Source organism: Bidens hawaiensis, unplaced genomic scaffold (assembly GCF_021521415.1).
Source record: "Bidens hawaiensis isolate Kalapana, Puna unplaced genomic scaffold, B.hawaiensis_p1.1 tig00005195_1, whole genome shotgun sequence".
NCBI lineage: Eukaryota > Viridiplantae > Streptophyta > Magnoliopsida > Asterales > Asteraceae > Bidens > Bidens hawaiensis.
In genome coordinates, this window is record NW_027491335.1 from 1306295 (window position 1) to 1323415 (window position 17121).

The 17121-nt window shown below is 33.0% G+C and overlaps 1 protein-coding gene across 1 annotated transcript; it reads right to left on the reverse strand.

The window, feature by feature from the left end:
• Positions 1–5604: 5604 nt before the first annotated feature.
• LOC143629376 (amino acid permease 1-like) lies at positions 5605–10904 on the reverse strand. Its single transcript, XM_077098669.1, has 4 exons — positions 10823–10904; positions 7832–7971; positions 6100–6327; positions 5605–6015 (listed from the first exon to the last, which is right to left on the reverse strand). Exons 1-4 carry the CDS (start codon positions 10902–10904, stop codon positions 5605–5607), a joined length of 861 nt encoding a protein of 286 aa, XP_076954784.1.
• Between the last annotated feature and the right edge of the window lie 6217 nt (positions 10905–17121).

Consider the following 17121-nt stretch of genomic DNA (forward strand, 5'->3'; position numbering starts at 1 on the left):
TAGTGATTTTTTTATGTATTTGAAAATTTAATGTTCACCTTCTATAATTTTTTAATATATTTTGAATGTGGTTGTAAATGAATGAAAGAGAAATAGTAATAATAAAGTTATAAAAAATATTATTTAATTAAAAATGAGAGAAAATATAATGTGTTTTAGTATAACTTTAAATTTAAAGATAGAGAATATGATGGTAATACTCTAACCCCTCATTTTATGTGATGGGCGTTTTTATAATTTAGAGAGTGATTCAGGGTGTTGTGAGTAAAGAGTATTTATATTTTAGAAAAAATAGTGATTTTTCTGTATATTTGAAAAGTTACTGTTCATCATATATAATTTTTTAATATATTTTGAAAGTGGTTGTGAGTGAAAGAAAGAGAAAAAGTAATAATAAAAGGTATAAAAAGTATTATTTAATTGAAATAGAGAGAGAAAATGTAATGAGTTTTAGTGTAATTTTTGGTTTAGGGATAGGGTGTGGGATGAGAATGCTCTAAAACCAGCTTCTTGATAAAATAACCAAAAGTTACATGCAGTGTGTACCTGTTCTTCTGGCTTGTCCATCATCATCAAACTCTTGAGCGGCTTCTCCTTTCTCTAAAGAAAAATGTTCTTGTTTATTCATAACAATCGCTCTAAGTTCACTCGAAAACACAAGTGAGGGAACGGTGAGAGTGTGAGTAGATCAAGAAGGCAGAAGTGGCAAAAGAATAGACTCAATATTTATTGGCACTTTGATATTTGCGACAACATTCATTGGGATGTGTAGTATTTAAATATCATTATTTTATTACCTATATTTTAAAAATTATAATTAAGTAAACTATTAAAGTATTATATCAAGTATTTTTCTTTTGACGACCAACTCATAAACAAGAACTTTGACACACGACGCCGCCACGTGTCACCACGTGGCAGCGCGTCCATCATGTGTCGTCACGTGTAAGCGATGTCTGCCACGTGTCGACACGTGGCAGGTCTAGGCACTGACTCAGCAAGCCTACATCACGGTACGCGATGGGCTTGCCAAGTGACCCATCGCGTACCGCGATGGGGTCCGAGATCAGCCCTATAAATAGCGAGCTCCGGCTCTTCCCATTTGCACACCAAAAACACACACTTTACTCTCTCACTAGCTTCTCCCTACCTCGTAAAGCGTGCCCACGATCCAGCTCGAAATCCGTGCCCCGAAACCCCGTTTTACATGCCTAGTACCTCGTTATTCGTGCCACGTCCCGACGACGTTCCAAACTAGAAGAAGGTGCTGCCCGACATCCTGACTACTACCTCGAAGTACGTGACAAGAAGTATTGGTGCCTCGAGAAACGTGCCAAGTGTGGAAGGAAGTGTTGATCAAGTGAAAGTTGAAAAGCGAGTAGTGTCGGAGTGTTGCCCAAGTGTCTAGGGTATTTCTAAGCCGACAAAGGTAGGCATAATGCCCGAACAAAATAATAATAAAATATTATAACGGCTTAATACCCGAGTCGGTATTATTCTCGACAAACAAAGAAATGAATAACAAAGAAAATATAGAAAGAGAAATAAGAAATATATATGAGTATATATATATATAGATATAAATATTCTTTGTTAGAAATATATTATGTAAGTATAATGAATGTACTTAAATAATAAAGAAAAGAATACGTTTCTTAATGAAGAAGAAACGTCGAGTTTTTATAAACTAAAAGTTTATAAAATATTACTTTTCAACTAAAGGTTTTAAAGTAAAATGGGATAATGAACTAAAGGTTCATCGAGATAATTAAGACTAGAGGTCTTAGAGCCGGATCGTGTATCCGACTAATGAATGTTATACTCGTACTATAGGTGCGAGATAGCATGAAGAGATCTACGGACGGTGTTGGAAGCCGATCCTATTGAAAAGGTGAATACGCCTCACTTTTACAAACTTGTTTTCAAACAAACAAACGTATTATGTGTAAAACTTTACATGAGGCTACGTGTCTCTAAAAACATTATAAATAAGAGTATAAGCCAGCCCTCAGGCTATGGTATACATTTGTCTGGATCCTTACATATGTGGAACACGGTGGGCACATCACACCACGCTTGGTCACGACCTCCAGCCACGATGGGCCGGACCTAAGTTACGTCCGAGTGGGGAATGGCCATGTGTATAATTATGGTACCTAAGTTATGTCATAAACGCTGCGGTGTTTCGCTGAGGTGACCTAGTGCAGAGACTCGAGTTTATGATGATTGTTTTAACTTGATTATTCCTAAGCCAAGATGGGCCGAGACTTACGTGGTCTCGAGGGGTAATTAAGTAAAGAAAATATTTTAGCGTCAACATATTCACCAGCATTCGTTGCTGACGTATTTTAATAACATTTTGCAGGTAATCAAGATTAGAGCTTGAAGGACGAAGAAGCTCTAGAATCCGATGGCTCGGATAATTTTGTGTAAATATTAAAATATGGTGGTTTTGTAAACTATAAACAAGTAAATACTAAACGAGACTTTTGTTTCGTCTTTTGTAATGTAAATATTTTATATTATTGATCCTTATGTTTTTATAAAGACTTCCGCTATAACCCGTTACTCTGATTTATTTATAAATATGGTACCAACTATGGTTCATACTTCTAGGCCTAGAATGGGGGTGTGACAATAGTTGTGGATAGTTGTGGGTAGAGACAAGCAAAAAAGATTGATCTTGTGGTGTGTGATACACTCATGGTGATGTTGGTGTATAGGTGAAGAGAGAGAGAGAAAGAGAATACAGAAAGAGAGGAGAAAGATAAATTGATTAAAAGAAAATTAAAAAAATAAGAAAAATGACTAAGTTACTAATTTACCCTTGACTTAACGGATAAATTAAACGGGGTTACGAAAAAGTATTAAAATAGCCAGTTTTTGAAACATGGAGTAGCAGTTGCGAAAAATTCAAAAAAAATATTAAAGTTGCGTAGTTGAAAAAACCACAAGTACTAAAATGACACTTAACTCTAAATTCTAATAACAATTAGAATAATTATATCATAATTACATTAATAAGTTACAAAATATAAAAGTCAATATCAATGATTTGAAATTTAATTACATTAATAAGTTACCAAAATATAAGCGTCAATATCAATAATTTAAAATTTATTATGAATATATGAAAATTATAAATATGAAAGGTGAATGATGTGGATGATATAGAGATAGCCTATAAGTAAGGCGTGTGGCTAATATGATATTGCTTTAATAGATTAGTTATAATAAATTTATATGACGATCCATTTACGTCCACTTTTGAGTTTTGCCGATAAAAATAATCACGCCTTTCATATAAATTGTACAACCATTCCAAGTGGTATCCGCTAGACACGTGGACTTGTGGAGTGACTCATAAAGATAAAAATAAATAATAATTATAAGTTATTATTATTATTATTATAAAAGTTGGTCGAATGATTACCGACTCATTGCGTCAGTAGAAAGTTATTAGATTGTTCTCTACGAGGGCATCGAAGCCCCTTCAAGTATCACGTTAGCGTTACGTGAGCACTGCGGGCATCAAAACCCTAACCTATAATGTTATGTTATGGTTTAAAGCACATTGACGTCCCATTGTATATATACACATATGTATGTACGTGTGTGTGAGAGATGGAGAGAGAGAGAGAGAGGGCGCACAAAAATTACCAAGCCCGCCCGACGTTCGAACGACCCCAACCTTCATCGCGCCCCACCAAGGGCGCCCCTTAGTGGTGTTCCTTGCCCATCGGTGCCTAAATTAGATCACATCAACGTTCATAGCGGCCAGTCTTAGCAATGATTTACCTTGTGAATGATTAGCAACGAGCTTGTTCCCAGTCAAAATTGGGTTTGGGTGGAAATCAGTTTGTAGGCCCGTGAAACATGAACCTGTGAAAGCATCTAGATTCCGTTCGAAGGACAATCCGTATAAGAATCGGTTTATTTAAAAAAATTATATTTTTTTTATCGTTTTCTAACAACTGTATAGGCGTTGGAAACCGACTACTGAGAAATGGTAATTTTTTAGCTGGAGCAGAAGTGGACGAACAACACCTCCTTTCCTTGCATTAGTGCCTGCTTTTCCACATCCACTTCTGGGAGAGAGCAGGTATAAATCATAGCTTTAGGCTTTCGAGTCTTTCTTCCTAGGACAGAAGCCTTTACTTGAACTTGAGCGGTTGTCTGGAACTGATGCTACACCTTGGAGCTGCAGTCCCTTCTTCTTAGCACGGATGTCCTTCTTCAATCCCCTGCTCCTACCATTGAAACAGCTAGGGGCTAGTAAGTCCTGCCAATATCAGGGAAAGAATAGCTCTCGAAGGGCTTCCTTCTTTATCTAAGCGACTAATAGGCTTGGGTGGCTAGGGCACATGCTATCGAGGTTACACGCCTGGTCCCGAAACCACATTTGGCAGGTGCGATTCCTGGATGTAGTTGGATGTGATTATCGGTGAAAGCAGAGAAGGATCTCCTGTCAATAGTCACAGGGAATTACATTATAGCTTTAGGACCTGACCTGTAATAGGTGGTGTAAATGTCCTTATTTATTATAAGATGAAGATGATTCACTCTAACCCCCAAATAAAAAACTTTGTTAACGCAAAAACACAATAAATTAACATAAAAAACATGCATTGCAGTTGCGAACCGATGACACTTCGGTTGATATCTTGTTACGACCCAAAAAATAAAGTAAACCATAAATTTGTCCACTCTTAAATACAACAATTTAACATATTTAATTTTTTAAAAAATGTGGCGAACAAAAAAACACGCACGTTGCAGTTGCCAGCTGATACGAATTCGTTGATTATGGAATTGAGGGACAAAAAAAAGTGATAAAAAAACCCACGCGATGCGTTTGCGAACTAACGTGAATTTAGTCGGAATCGACGTTGTCGAGACTAAATCATTAATAGAAAACCATGTGTTGAGGTGAACCGACACGAGTTCGGTTAGTATCAAGTTACAAATCCGAAATTTAAGCAATAAGTTAATTCGTCTACACTCAAAGTACAACAAATTAACATATTTACATAAAAACGACCACGGCGAAAATAAAAAATATAGGCTCGTTGTGGCCTTGACATGACGTGGTTCGTTCAGAATCGATGGACTAAAATAACTCACGATATCAACGAAAAAAAACACGTATTTTACGACAGCAAACCGACATTATTTAAAAATGTGTAAAACAAATCAAAAGTAAATAAGAAGTTTGGCGAACAATCACTTGATTGTGTCGCCAAACTTTTGAATTATTATATACCGAGTATAATAATAATAAAGGTAATCAATTAGCATAAAATATAATTTTTAATATATTATAAATTTATAACCTTCTAAAAACATCAAACGAAGTAACAAACATACTACAAACAACAGTCAAATCAAACATGGGCAAGACCAATCACCAAAGACGGATAGAATATTTAGCAGGCTAATTGCAAAGGTTGGATTTAAAGTTTTAAACACCTTGGTGAAATTGGATGCATCAGAAAGCATAAAAAGATGCATAAATAAGATCCCAAATGCATTATCCCAAACCCTTTGGTTCAACAATCACTATTGTTTTGACACAAAAGCAAATAAAAGGAAAGTAAGAACTAGCTAGGACTCTGATAGAAAGAGCTTGGAGGTCTGGACCGACGTAACAAGTTCTCTAATCGATCCAGCAGCCGCAATAATTGATACAAACAAGCACATCAAGCTAAGAGCTCTCAAGGAAATCCACCGAAACGAATACGTTTGGATCTTTGCCTGCACAATGTACATTTCTATGGGGAAATACACTGTCAATGGCCAAAACGTTGTTGAGCCAATTAGAGCAAGAAAAGCATTAAAAAATGGAAACATCATTGCTACTAGTGTTGCGAGTATAACATATGTCGACCTCCAGATTAACCTGAAAAGATTGATCCGAAAGTAACCCATCGTGTATTCCTTGTTGACGAATCTGCTTTCTGGCCACTTTCTGCGACTCAAGTTCTCCACGAACCCGAAAACAGGTTGGACTATTACCTGAAATAAAATGTCACGAAGAATAAACATATATATGAGTAATTGAGTAAATGAGTAATGAATTGTAGTAGATTAATTAAGTACCTGGTAAGCACCAAGAAGGTGTATAGCAATGCACAAATTCGCAATGTCAACGAGCCAAAATGGGTCATAGAAACCAAACCCAGTTAAGTAATTCCCTGGTGCGTTGTTACCGAATGCCGCATATCCAAGTAGCCCGCACAACATGTAGAAGAATGTAGACGCTGAAATCCCAATGGTGGTAGCCGTTTGCATGACTTTGTTTTCCGGAGGACTTTGTTTTAATGTATCCTGCATTCAAAAAGGAATCTTTTACTTATATTTCGTGTCTACACTAACGAGGTTTGTACACTAGTTCTATGTGATTTCAATAAAAATGTACAATGGTATATATAGATCGACTTAGACGACATCCTAACGTAAACCCCAATTGGCTAAATTGTAATGGGCTTAATCCAAATATACAAAAAGCCCAGATTACAATATTTATTACAACCTTGCGGTTACGAAGATGATTCAAATTGGAGCGAAAATTGGCAAATAAAGATAAACTTAAAGTAATTCTTAATACGTTTGGTGCATTGATGTTGCATCGGGTTAGTGGGCATGTAGTTGGCACAATTTATCAAATTAGGCAATGGATGGATGAAGTAAATGAACCTCAAGAACTAGAATATGGATCAAACATGTCTCAAGGAAACAATTAGCAAACCGCGATATTTTGCTTCAGCACTGGAACGAGATTCAATGGCTTTGTACCTAGATGACCAAGATAATAAGTTATCTCCCAAGAAAACACAAACTACCCATTTTGTGTATGAATAAGCTATGAGATACATATAGTTGTAGCCTATGATCTAAAATTCCTTTAATGTAATGGAGAATGTGCTTGAGAGCATTTAAGTGTGGTTCTTGTGGATAAGGTATGTATAGACGAGCATGTTGAATCGCATAAGAGATGTATGCATTAATGAACAGGAAATATTGTAATACACCTGTAAGACTTCGATATAACAAGAGCTCAACTATGGAGCTCGTAAGTTGGTGTCATCAGGGATTTGACCGACTAACACTTAGACACCTTTTCATGATCTAAAAGTCTTGAGTGGACGAGGGATCAGTTGGGGACTGATTCACCACCCTAGTATGGGATGGGGAGCTAGATGGTTGGGTGAGGGAGGGTTCATGAGTAATATGTCTAATGATTGCACCCCGCAGTGGATGTGTTGGGAATGTGAGACCCTAGAAAGGCATACGATAAAGACTATGGGGAAAAGAGGCAAACGGAAATGAAGACTCGTAAAAGATAACATGACTAGAAATGATAATTATATTTGTTTAAAGATCTAGACGTCGATAGCCATGATGATGAGATTGATAACCAAGAAAGATACAAGGCGATGTATGAACCAATATTGTTTACTATGGCCACTAGGAAACATATAAGGAAACTTATACGATTCATAAAGATGGAATATTCAGCCTTTTGTACTAACCGGCCAATATTGTCCATTTTACCAACTAGGAGCTTGTGTATTAGTTTTTGGCTACCCTGATGGAGATTTGAGATTTCCCAAGAGGTAACCTATCTTGATACTACTTCCGATTAGGTCTGCCCCAACAATGTAAATATAATGTGAGATAATTCAAATTTATTAAACTGTTAGTAAGTTATACGTAATTTCAACCATATCTTATATCAAAAAATATCGTATTATAATTCATAAAATTTCATTATTAACTATTTAAATTATATCTTAATCCATAATATGTGTGTGTTTAAAGAGAGATATGCCTGTATCTCAACGAGAACATCAGCGAAAGCATAGGAAAAGGCAATGTCTCCGATTGCACAGAAAATGTTCCATATATTATCCTTGCTTGACATATCTTCTCTAGGTGGCATTCCAATACTTGTTTTAGCAAGGCCACCTCCTGTATAGTTCAACATTTAAAAATTGATAACAAAAAAAATCAACTTATATATACAGAGTTGTTAATTATAAGTTTCTGTCATTCAAAAATAAAAATTATAAGTTTCGGCTATCACAATGTAAGCATATCTATTTGAAGAATGTATCAACTTTTTTCCTTTGGATGTCCTTTTTATGCTATAAAGCAAGTGTCTCTTGACCAAATTTACACTTATAATTAGCAATAATACAGATCGGCCAAATATTATTGTAGGATTTTGATATATAAATAGATAAAAATGAATTTCACATGATATTGATTAACTATCTAAATCATGGGTTCAAATCTTGTGGCAGTAAAAAAATATGTAACTTAATAGTATGTTAGATAGTATGTGAGTTGCCGCAAAAAAAAGTAAGCAACTGGTATAGCATAGTTGTACAGGGTATATCAACTTGAGTCAAGTGCGAGGCTTACGTGTGATTGTGATATGTTAAAAATCTATTATGTTTTCTAGGAACAATAAAGTAAATATACACTGTAAATTAAAATTTAAGTAACAGATAAAAAATATATGTTTATGAAAACAAAATTCGGTCTTCAATTATTTCAAACAATGCAATTAATATATAAAAATATATCCCCATAAAACACATTTTTATACTTGTTAATGTAATGGTTGAGTGAGAATAGATTGCTATACTCGTTAATTTAACACATATAAGTGATATAACAGATATTTCATGATGAGTTTGAATGATGTTTAACCTGCAAATTTGGCAATGGAGAGCCCCATTCCAATGGTTGAATACACAAAAGACATGATGGCCGCAATGATGGAAAGGAACGATAGCTTGTGGAAGTTAGGTAGTTGGCTCAAAATGAGTTCTATACCCGCAAAGATTAAAAGATAAGGACTGTTCAGCGTATGGCACCCCTTGTCGTGACCATATTTCTTAAAACAGTGCGACCTTTTAATGGCCCTATTCAAACGAATAAATGAAGGCATTAAGATACATCGACAGGTGAGCGATATGTGCTATGTATAGTTTTTTTATTCTTACCCCATACTGATCGACGCTGTGATCGTGTATCCGATGCTTACACCAATGAGAGTTTCGTATTGAGCTATCGCACAATATATGTGTTGACGCCCTCCTAAAAACTCGTGAGTAAAAGTTAGTTTAACAATACATCTTAATTAATGAAGTTTTGGTAATATAACTGGTTGTTAGGAGGTTCTAGGTTATTATATTTTTTGGAGTTCTAAGAAAATATAAACCTATATACATAATCCAAATATAATTAAAGCAAAATTAGCTAGAAAATAAACATGATTCTTACCTAGATTACTCTTGACGGCTTGCATGTAGGTATAGTTTCGAGCTCCTGTAGGAGATCTATAACAGTTGGTGAGTAAGGTGCATGTGTACCAGGAGATGACAGCAAAAATTAGAAGCAAAAATGTCCCCAAAGTCCAGCCCAACTGTGCTAAACACCATGTGAGTGACAAAACTCCCGATCCAACCACCGCAGTTATTATATGTGCACTCGCACTCAACCATGTCCCTTCAAAATCAATCAAGGGATATACGATTTTCTAGTTAAGAATTAAGACCTATAACAGATTCATGGTTTCTTTTTATCTTTGTTTGTTGTAAAAAGAATAATAATAATAAAATGAAATCAAAAGAACATATAAGGATGAATTCATAGCTTGATGCAATAATCATATAAAATGTGAATTCATTCTACATAACAATTAGGAAATAGTATCTATATATTTTTTGGGTTTGATTTTATATGAAAAGAGAGCTCCAATAAAGTGATTTTATAAATGTAATAGAAGAAGAAATGGAAGACAAAAGATTAAGATTGAAAGGGAATAATATTGAGATTATGTGAGGGGCTTTAGTTTCTAATCCTGACATTGGAGAGCATCATGAAAACAAGGCAGGGACTAGTCTTTTTCAGTCCGCCTATGTTTGGAGTTAAGACCCCAATTTTATCAGAATTGATGACAATTGGCATACAAAATTAATCAAGACACCAATTCTATATATAAATATACTTTTATTATTATTTTTTAGCGAGTCTGTTTATCCAGGATAACCCAATGACAAAAAGCGACCTCATATGGACATCATTAGGTAGCCAAGCCCACCATCCCCTACAATATTAGTTGAATTAAAGCTTATTGGTATTTGATAATCAATAATATGTTAAAAAACAGTGAAAACCGCATTAAAACTTGTATAATTTATTTTAATTCTATAAAATTAATTTAAATTGCAATAATTTTATAAATTTTAAGATTTATTTTAAAAAATATATAATATTAATAGGTTTATTAAATGCATATATACGCATCCATACATATTTTTATATTAAGAAAAATCAGAAGAGAAGATAAAAAAAATAAAGAAAGAGTGAGATCAAGGAGATTAACACAATGTGTTTAATAATTTTACCTTTTTAATGTAATATACACGTTACAAACTTTTCATATTCAATAATATTATATTAAAAACTTTAAGAACCAATATACGTACTTATATATAATGCTTTGTTGGTTTAATCGGAGAAAAAAGAGAACAAGATAGGTTGTTACAAAACTGGCTTATCTATTACATTTAAAACAATGTGCACAAGTATACTATGTGATATGATTCTCGCAGTTATCAACATTCATTTGGATTTAATTTGAACGTCACCGTGTAATTTACTTTTACACAATGCTTTGTTGATTATATATACGGTTTATTAATTGGATTTAATTTGAACGTCACCGTGTAATTTACTTTTACACAATTCTTGTTGATTATATATACGGTTTCTTAATAAAATAGCCAAAAGTAAGATGGATATGTACCTGTTCTTCTAATTTGTCCATCATCATCAAGCTCTTGAGCGGCTTCATGACCTTTCTCTAAAGCAAAACTATCTTGTTTCATCATATCAATCGCTCTTGATTAATGTAATTGAAAACACAAAGAACAAGAATGGTGAGAGTGAGTAGATCGAAGAAGGAAAAAGTAGCAACAGAATATTATGCTAACAGAAGAGGAGGTACTGGTTGATGAAGAAGTCAATAGCTCAAGTAAATTGTTACAGGAATTACTCAACATTTGTTGGGAGTCAATATTTATAATTTACTGCCATTTCATGCCACACATTCATTGGGACGCGTAAAGTAAGTATTTATCATTATTTAAATTTACAATAAATTAGAAAAGTCGGACTAATGTAATTTAATGATCAATGACAAACATTAATAAACTCAAAAAAATATATGTACACATTTTTTAAGAAAACAAAAAATTGAATGCTTATTTTGGTCAGACTAAGCTAGTATTAATTTTCATTAATTATGTAATATCTATAAATATATATATATATATATATATATATATAACAATGAGAACACTAGAGTTTTTTTTTACCAAAAGAGAGCTAGTATTAATTTTTATTAATTATGTAATGTCTATAAATATATATATATATATATATATATATATATATATATATATATATATATATCACAATGAGAATACAAAGTTTTTTACCAAAAGAGTGTAGTTAGAAATTTCATTTAATAAAATGGTGTAGTTAAAAGGGTATTTATCATAATAGTGTGCTTTTGTAAAATCCAAGGAGAATCTCATTTATTGTTAGTTTAGTTTCTCACTTGTATTTTTATTGTATAAGTTCAAATCATTAAATAATTATTGTTTTAGTTATTTTTAATATTGTTTTGATTTTATTTATATTTATTTATCGGGTGATTTTTTTTTATTGTATACAGTATTACTCTCTTCGTCACTTTACAGCTGTCATGGTTTAAAAAACACAAAATTTAAGAAAGTTTGAATGATTGCATTTTTTGCTTAACAAATAACTATAATGCCCTTGACACATATAAAAGAACAAAATTTAAGAAAGTTTGAATATTTCATTTATGTAGAGGTATACATGGAAATTACTTAATAAATTTTGAAAAGTTGACATATGTAATTGGATAAAATAAAAAGGAAACGTGGACGCTTTCAAATGAACGAAAAGAGTATTTATTTAACCAGTGACATATATACATTATTACTAATATTATAATAAATATAATACATTATTACTAATATTATAATAAATATAATATTCATTTTATTTGCTTAACGTGAAAAGAAATCTGATTTTTCTAATGTACCTAATAAAACTATATGAAATACTTATTTTTTTTTAAATTTAAAATAGAAAAGACTGTCGTTATTAAATTAAACGTGCTTCAATTCTTTAAATTTAAATCAATTGCCAAAATTTTGCTTTACTTATAGTGCCGAAACTTAATACCGATCGAATTCGTGTTAGTTTACCACCGTAACGAGTGTTTTTTTTATGTACGATCTGGTGCCCATACGATGTCGATTCTAGCCAACTTCGTGCCAATTCGTGGACGTGATGTGCCCTTTTTTGTTTGCCACGTTATTTTTCCGTTGATTTCAGCGAATTCCCCATCAGTTCGCAACTACAACGTGCGGGTTTATTTTATTTTGTTTGTTCACCGTTGTTTTTTGTTTTGTTTTAAGTATGTTATCTTTTTGTATTTTGATAGAACGAATTTATTTATTTAGCTTTACTTTCTATGTCGTAACTTGATGCTAGTCAATGACACCATCAAAATGCCCTCTGTGAAGGGTGTTTACTTATTACATATGCCCTACCAATGTGTTCTCGAATTCTTTATAAAGTGAGAAGCAAAGAAAAGTGAAAAGACACTACAAAGAAAAGTGAAAAGACACTACAAAAGACTTATGTTCCTGAGTTTTGCATGAAAGGAAGTGGAAATAAAGTATTTTAATGATATTCGCTCTTAACTTGCCTCTTAAAATGAATGGGGTTGGAAAAATGGTGATTTAAATGACTTTAATTAGTGTTAGTGGTTTTGATAATGATGAATTAACTTAATGTGACCTAAAATATTACTAGTTCATCAATGATCCTATATGTCACATACATATTCATAAACACTTGATTAATCATTTTTAGTCGACGTTAAACAAATAATTAAAATAACCAGGTGTTAAATAAAGATTTTACATCAAAGAATAAAGATAATGCAAACACAATACCAGCACATTGAAAATTAAGATAATTTTGTAAATTTATGAAATGTAGTTCTATTAACTTTAGTTAAACAAATTATTTTAGGAAATCAAATAATTTTTTAAAGGATAATTCCATGCATAGAATGTCTTTAAGAGTTTTTTTTTTTTTTTTACCAAAATGGGTGTATGGGAAAAACTATTTACTTAAATAGGTGTTTTTAAAAATATTTACCAAATTAGGTTTTTTTTAATTCCTTCTTTATTTATAGATAATTATATTTCTTTTGTATTCTTTTTTATTTTTCTTTATATTTGTAAAACTGCTTCATCACCTCTCAATCACCGTCACCATCGTATTTCCGGCCGACCACCGCCAGTCCATCATCATCGTGAATCACCACCATTCCTGTCACTCGCTATCTTCGCCGAATTTCGGTGCTCAAACTATTCGACAGTCGGCAGGAAGTCGAAGAGAGAGAGAGAGAGAGACGACGTAGATGGTGTGGTTCTTGCCTTGTCAATCAACAACCATCAATCAGAATTTGCAGGTTGTAGATATGGTGTTTGGTGGCGGTTCAGGTGGTTTTTCCGGCGATTGGATTTAATACTAATAATCCAAATCATTATTAGTATTACAAATATAAATAGATTGGTTTTTCAGGTTGTAGATATCCTGAACCGCCGCCAAACACCATATCTACAACCTGCAAATTCCGATTGATGGCTGTTGATTGACACGGCAAGAACCACATCATCTACGTCGTCTCTCTCTCTTCGACTTCCTGCCGACTGTCGAACAGTTTGAGCACCGAAATTCGGCGAAGATAGCGAGTGACAGGAATGGTGGTGATTCACGATGATGATGGGCTGGCGGTGGTCGGCCGGAAATACGATGGTGACGGTGATGAAGCAGTTTTACAAATATAAAGAAAAATAAAAAAGAATACAAAAGAAATATAATCTAACTATCTATATAATTGTCTACCATGATATCCTACGTGTCGCTCTCACATCGCTCCCCACCCTCTCTAGAGCTACCAGATTGCTTCATTCCTAAATGGTGAACTCTCGTACGCTTGACCCGTTTGAGCCAAATGGTCTCACCCAATCCTGATACGGGTCATAACACCTCCTTGCCACTTTCCCTTTTCTCAAACCCTAAACCTTCCTTGCGTATTCACAAACACCTTTTGCTTATCAAATTCTTCAATATACACAAAACCCATATCAAATTCGAAGATAATCAGGTATAAATTTTCTTATTAATCTATTCTTTTGCTTCTGTGATTCTATCCTCCAATCGATTGTCTTTACCATTGAACGTCTCAATTTTTACCTTCGTTTCTATCCATTTTTACCAGATCTTTCATTGATTTCGGATATGTCTTTGCTAATTGATTCGCTTCTTTCAAACCCTAACGTTATATGATATTCGATTTCAGTAATTATTTGTTCGATTTGGAGTTCCAGGGCTTCACCGCTATCTCTAATTCAATATAAAAAGATGTGATGGAAAGACTAGATTGCAATAGATTACATGAGATTTAAAGGTTTTCGTGTTTGATTTGGTAGGTGGGAAATTTGTTTATCAGACTACTAAAAAGAAGGCAACTGGACACTGTTTTCGTTTTTTACTCTGTTAATTAACTTTTGGTTTATGTATTTTTGTTCACAGATGAGTATCTAACTTAACGGGTAACAAGCTTAGAAAGAAAGATCTACAAACGAGTTTGTGTAAGTGGTTTATATAATGTATGCCCCTTTTCATTTGAATATCAAATTTTGAGTATGGGCCTATTGTGAATATGCTTAATCTAATTTCATTGCAGTTGGTTGGTGCCATTGCTGTTGAATTTGGTTGAGGGCCTGGTGCTTCTTTATCTTCAAAATAGTATGGGCTTCTATTTTGATAGAGATTATCTTCTTTAGTTACACACGATGCCTTGATCGAATCGTTTAAGGTTTGTTAAGAAAGCCTTTTGAAATATGTTATCTTTCTATGTGGGTCATGTCAAAATCATGTTGGATCTCCGTATGCACATCTAAATCGTGCACATTCAGGAAGCGCTGATCAAATTTGGACTTTGGTGAATTTGTTGATTTAGATTTATCTTTGGTTTGAAATTTGCTAACTGGATTTGAAAGTATTAGGGCTAATCAATTTCCTTGAACCTAGCTGCCTAGGTTTAGAACATGGTTGTACTATAAATTTCAACATGATTGGCTCTAAATCTGATGATGTTTAGATATGAGTGCTTTTTGGAGTAATATGTATGTATGAAGTATAATGTTTTGTTTTAAGAATATTTTTTAAGTTTGCAAATAATTAGTTGAGGTGTTAGGGTGTCTTTTTGGACTAAACATGTTAGTAGATCCCTAAGTGTTGAATGTTGGGTATGGGTGAATAATTGGTTGTTTCTAGAACAACCATGATGGTATACCCATAGGAGATAAATTTTAGTGTTAAGTTGATGATTCAACTCTAGAAGGTGAACGTTGCTTTAATGAAATTGTTTTTGAAAAAAATTTTTTCATATCATTAATTTTTGGTTTAATGTGGCTTCTAATAGTATGTAGTTCTTTCATTGATTGCGTTTGAGTAAAGTATATAAGAAGGCTATGTTTATGAGTTAATTGTTAATATATGTCAATTGGCTTTTTGACTTTACTTATTCACAATGTTTGTTCTTTGGTACCTATTCTCACATCATGATTATTTGTACTCTAAATTTGGTGTTTGATTATTCCTTTTAAGGTTTTTGTTATGAAACATGTTCATCCAAATGTGATTCTTTTTATGGGTGCGGTTCTTCTGTGTTAGACAGTTAATTTAAGTTTAGTAATAGAAGGATACAAAGTGTAAATATATTTTACATATTTGTTTTAACACATATGGCATTCTAGGAATGCAATTTGTTTGTGTTGAGATCAATTAAATCAAACTTGCAGCACGTTACAAATTTGCAGAGTACTCATTTGGGGTAGTCTGGAAAATTCATTGTACTTAACAAACATGCAATCACCGAGTCAGGTTCAAATTTTGGTTTAAATTTCTGCAGTTATTTCAAGTCCAGTTCTGATTTACGAGTCAAATTTGCACAACGGTTATTTTAGACTTTTTGAATCTGGTCATGCACACTTAATATCAATTGACACGTAAATGTATGTTTTGATATTTCTCTACACTTTGTAATAAGAATTTAAATATAGTCCTTCAAAATCTTACATTCCTAAGACATTCTGTTTTCCATCATATAATATGGATTTCTTTATACACTTCATATGTAAAAAGACTAAAAGACAAAAAATAAATAATAAAAAGTTTTTGTAGAACAGTAGAAGTTGGAAAAATGGCTAGGTCGGGTAACGGGTCAAAACAGGTGGTGTAAGTTAGACCGTTTAAGCTCAAAAAGTTCAAGAAAGCAACACACTGTACACATAATATTATTAGAAAGGTTTTGTTTACTAATATATAAGCTTTATTCCCTTTATACCCTTCATGTTTAAAAAATTTAAGACAAAAAATTACCATTATGTATGATTGTAACTTACTGTAATTAATATAAGATAAGCATTGCATGTACATAAGTATAATATGCTAACATATACGTTCTGGTTTGTAATTATATATTATCTAGCCCGTTACAAAAGAGCACCAATGGATATTTTACTTGATTTCATAGCTTTTGGAAGATAAGTGACGAGTTTGAAACAACTTTACTTGATTCCATATTTTGATTTTGTAAAGTCAAAATGCAATTTTGAATTATAATAATGGTGAAAGGACTTTGTGTTAAATCGAATAAAGGAGATGATGTTTTTGAGTGTCAAACTAAATTTTGCATAACTTTGACTTAACAATATATGAGGTAATATTTTCGCAGAATATTAAATTTTATATTAGGTACAATGACTTTTTTTTCTTCTCAAATATGACTTTTTTAGTGTCAAAAATTAATTTTGCATAATTGACTTAATTTTGTTAAAGTTGATTTTTATTTCGCGTTGACCATTCATAAATGACCTGAATCACTATTTGCATGACAAGGGTTTTTAGACAATGGGAATTATG

Coding starts and splice junctions, on each gene's coding strand:
- LOC143629376 (XM_077098669.1), bottom strand. CDS start 10,904: ATGAAACAAGATAGTTTTGCTTTAGAGAAAGGTCATGAAGCCGCTCAA. Junction 7,972..10,822: donor TGGACAAATTAGAAGAACAG/GTACATATCCAT, acceptor TGAACTATACAG/GAGGTGGCCTTGCTAAAACA. Junction 6,328..7,831: donor ATGTTCTCGTTGAGATACAG/GCATATCTCTCT, acceptor TTTTGAATGCAG/GATACATTAAAACAAAGTCC.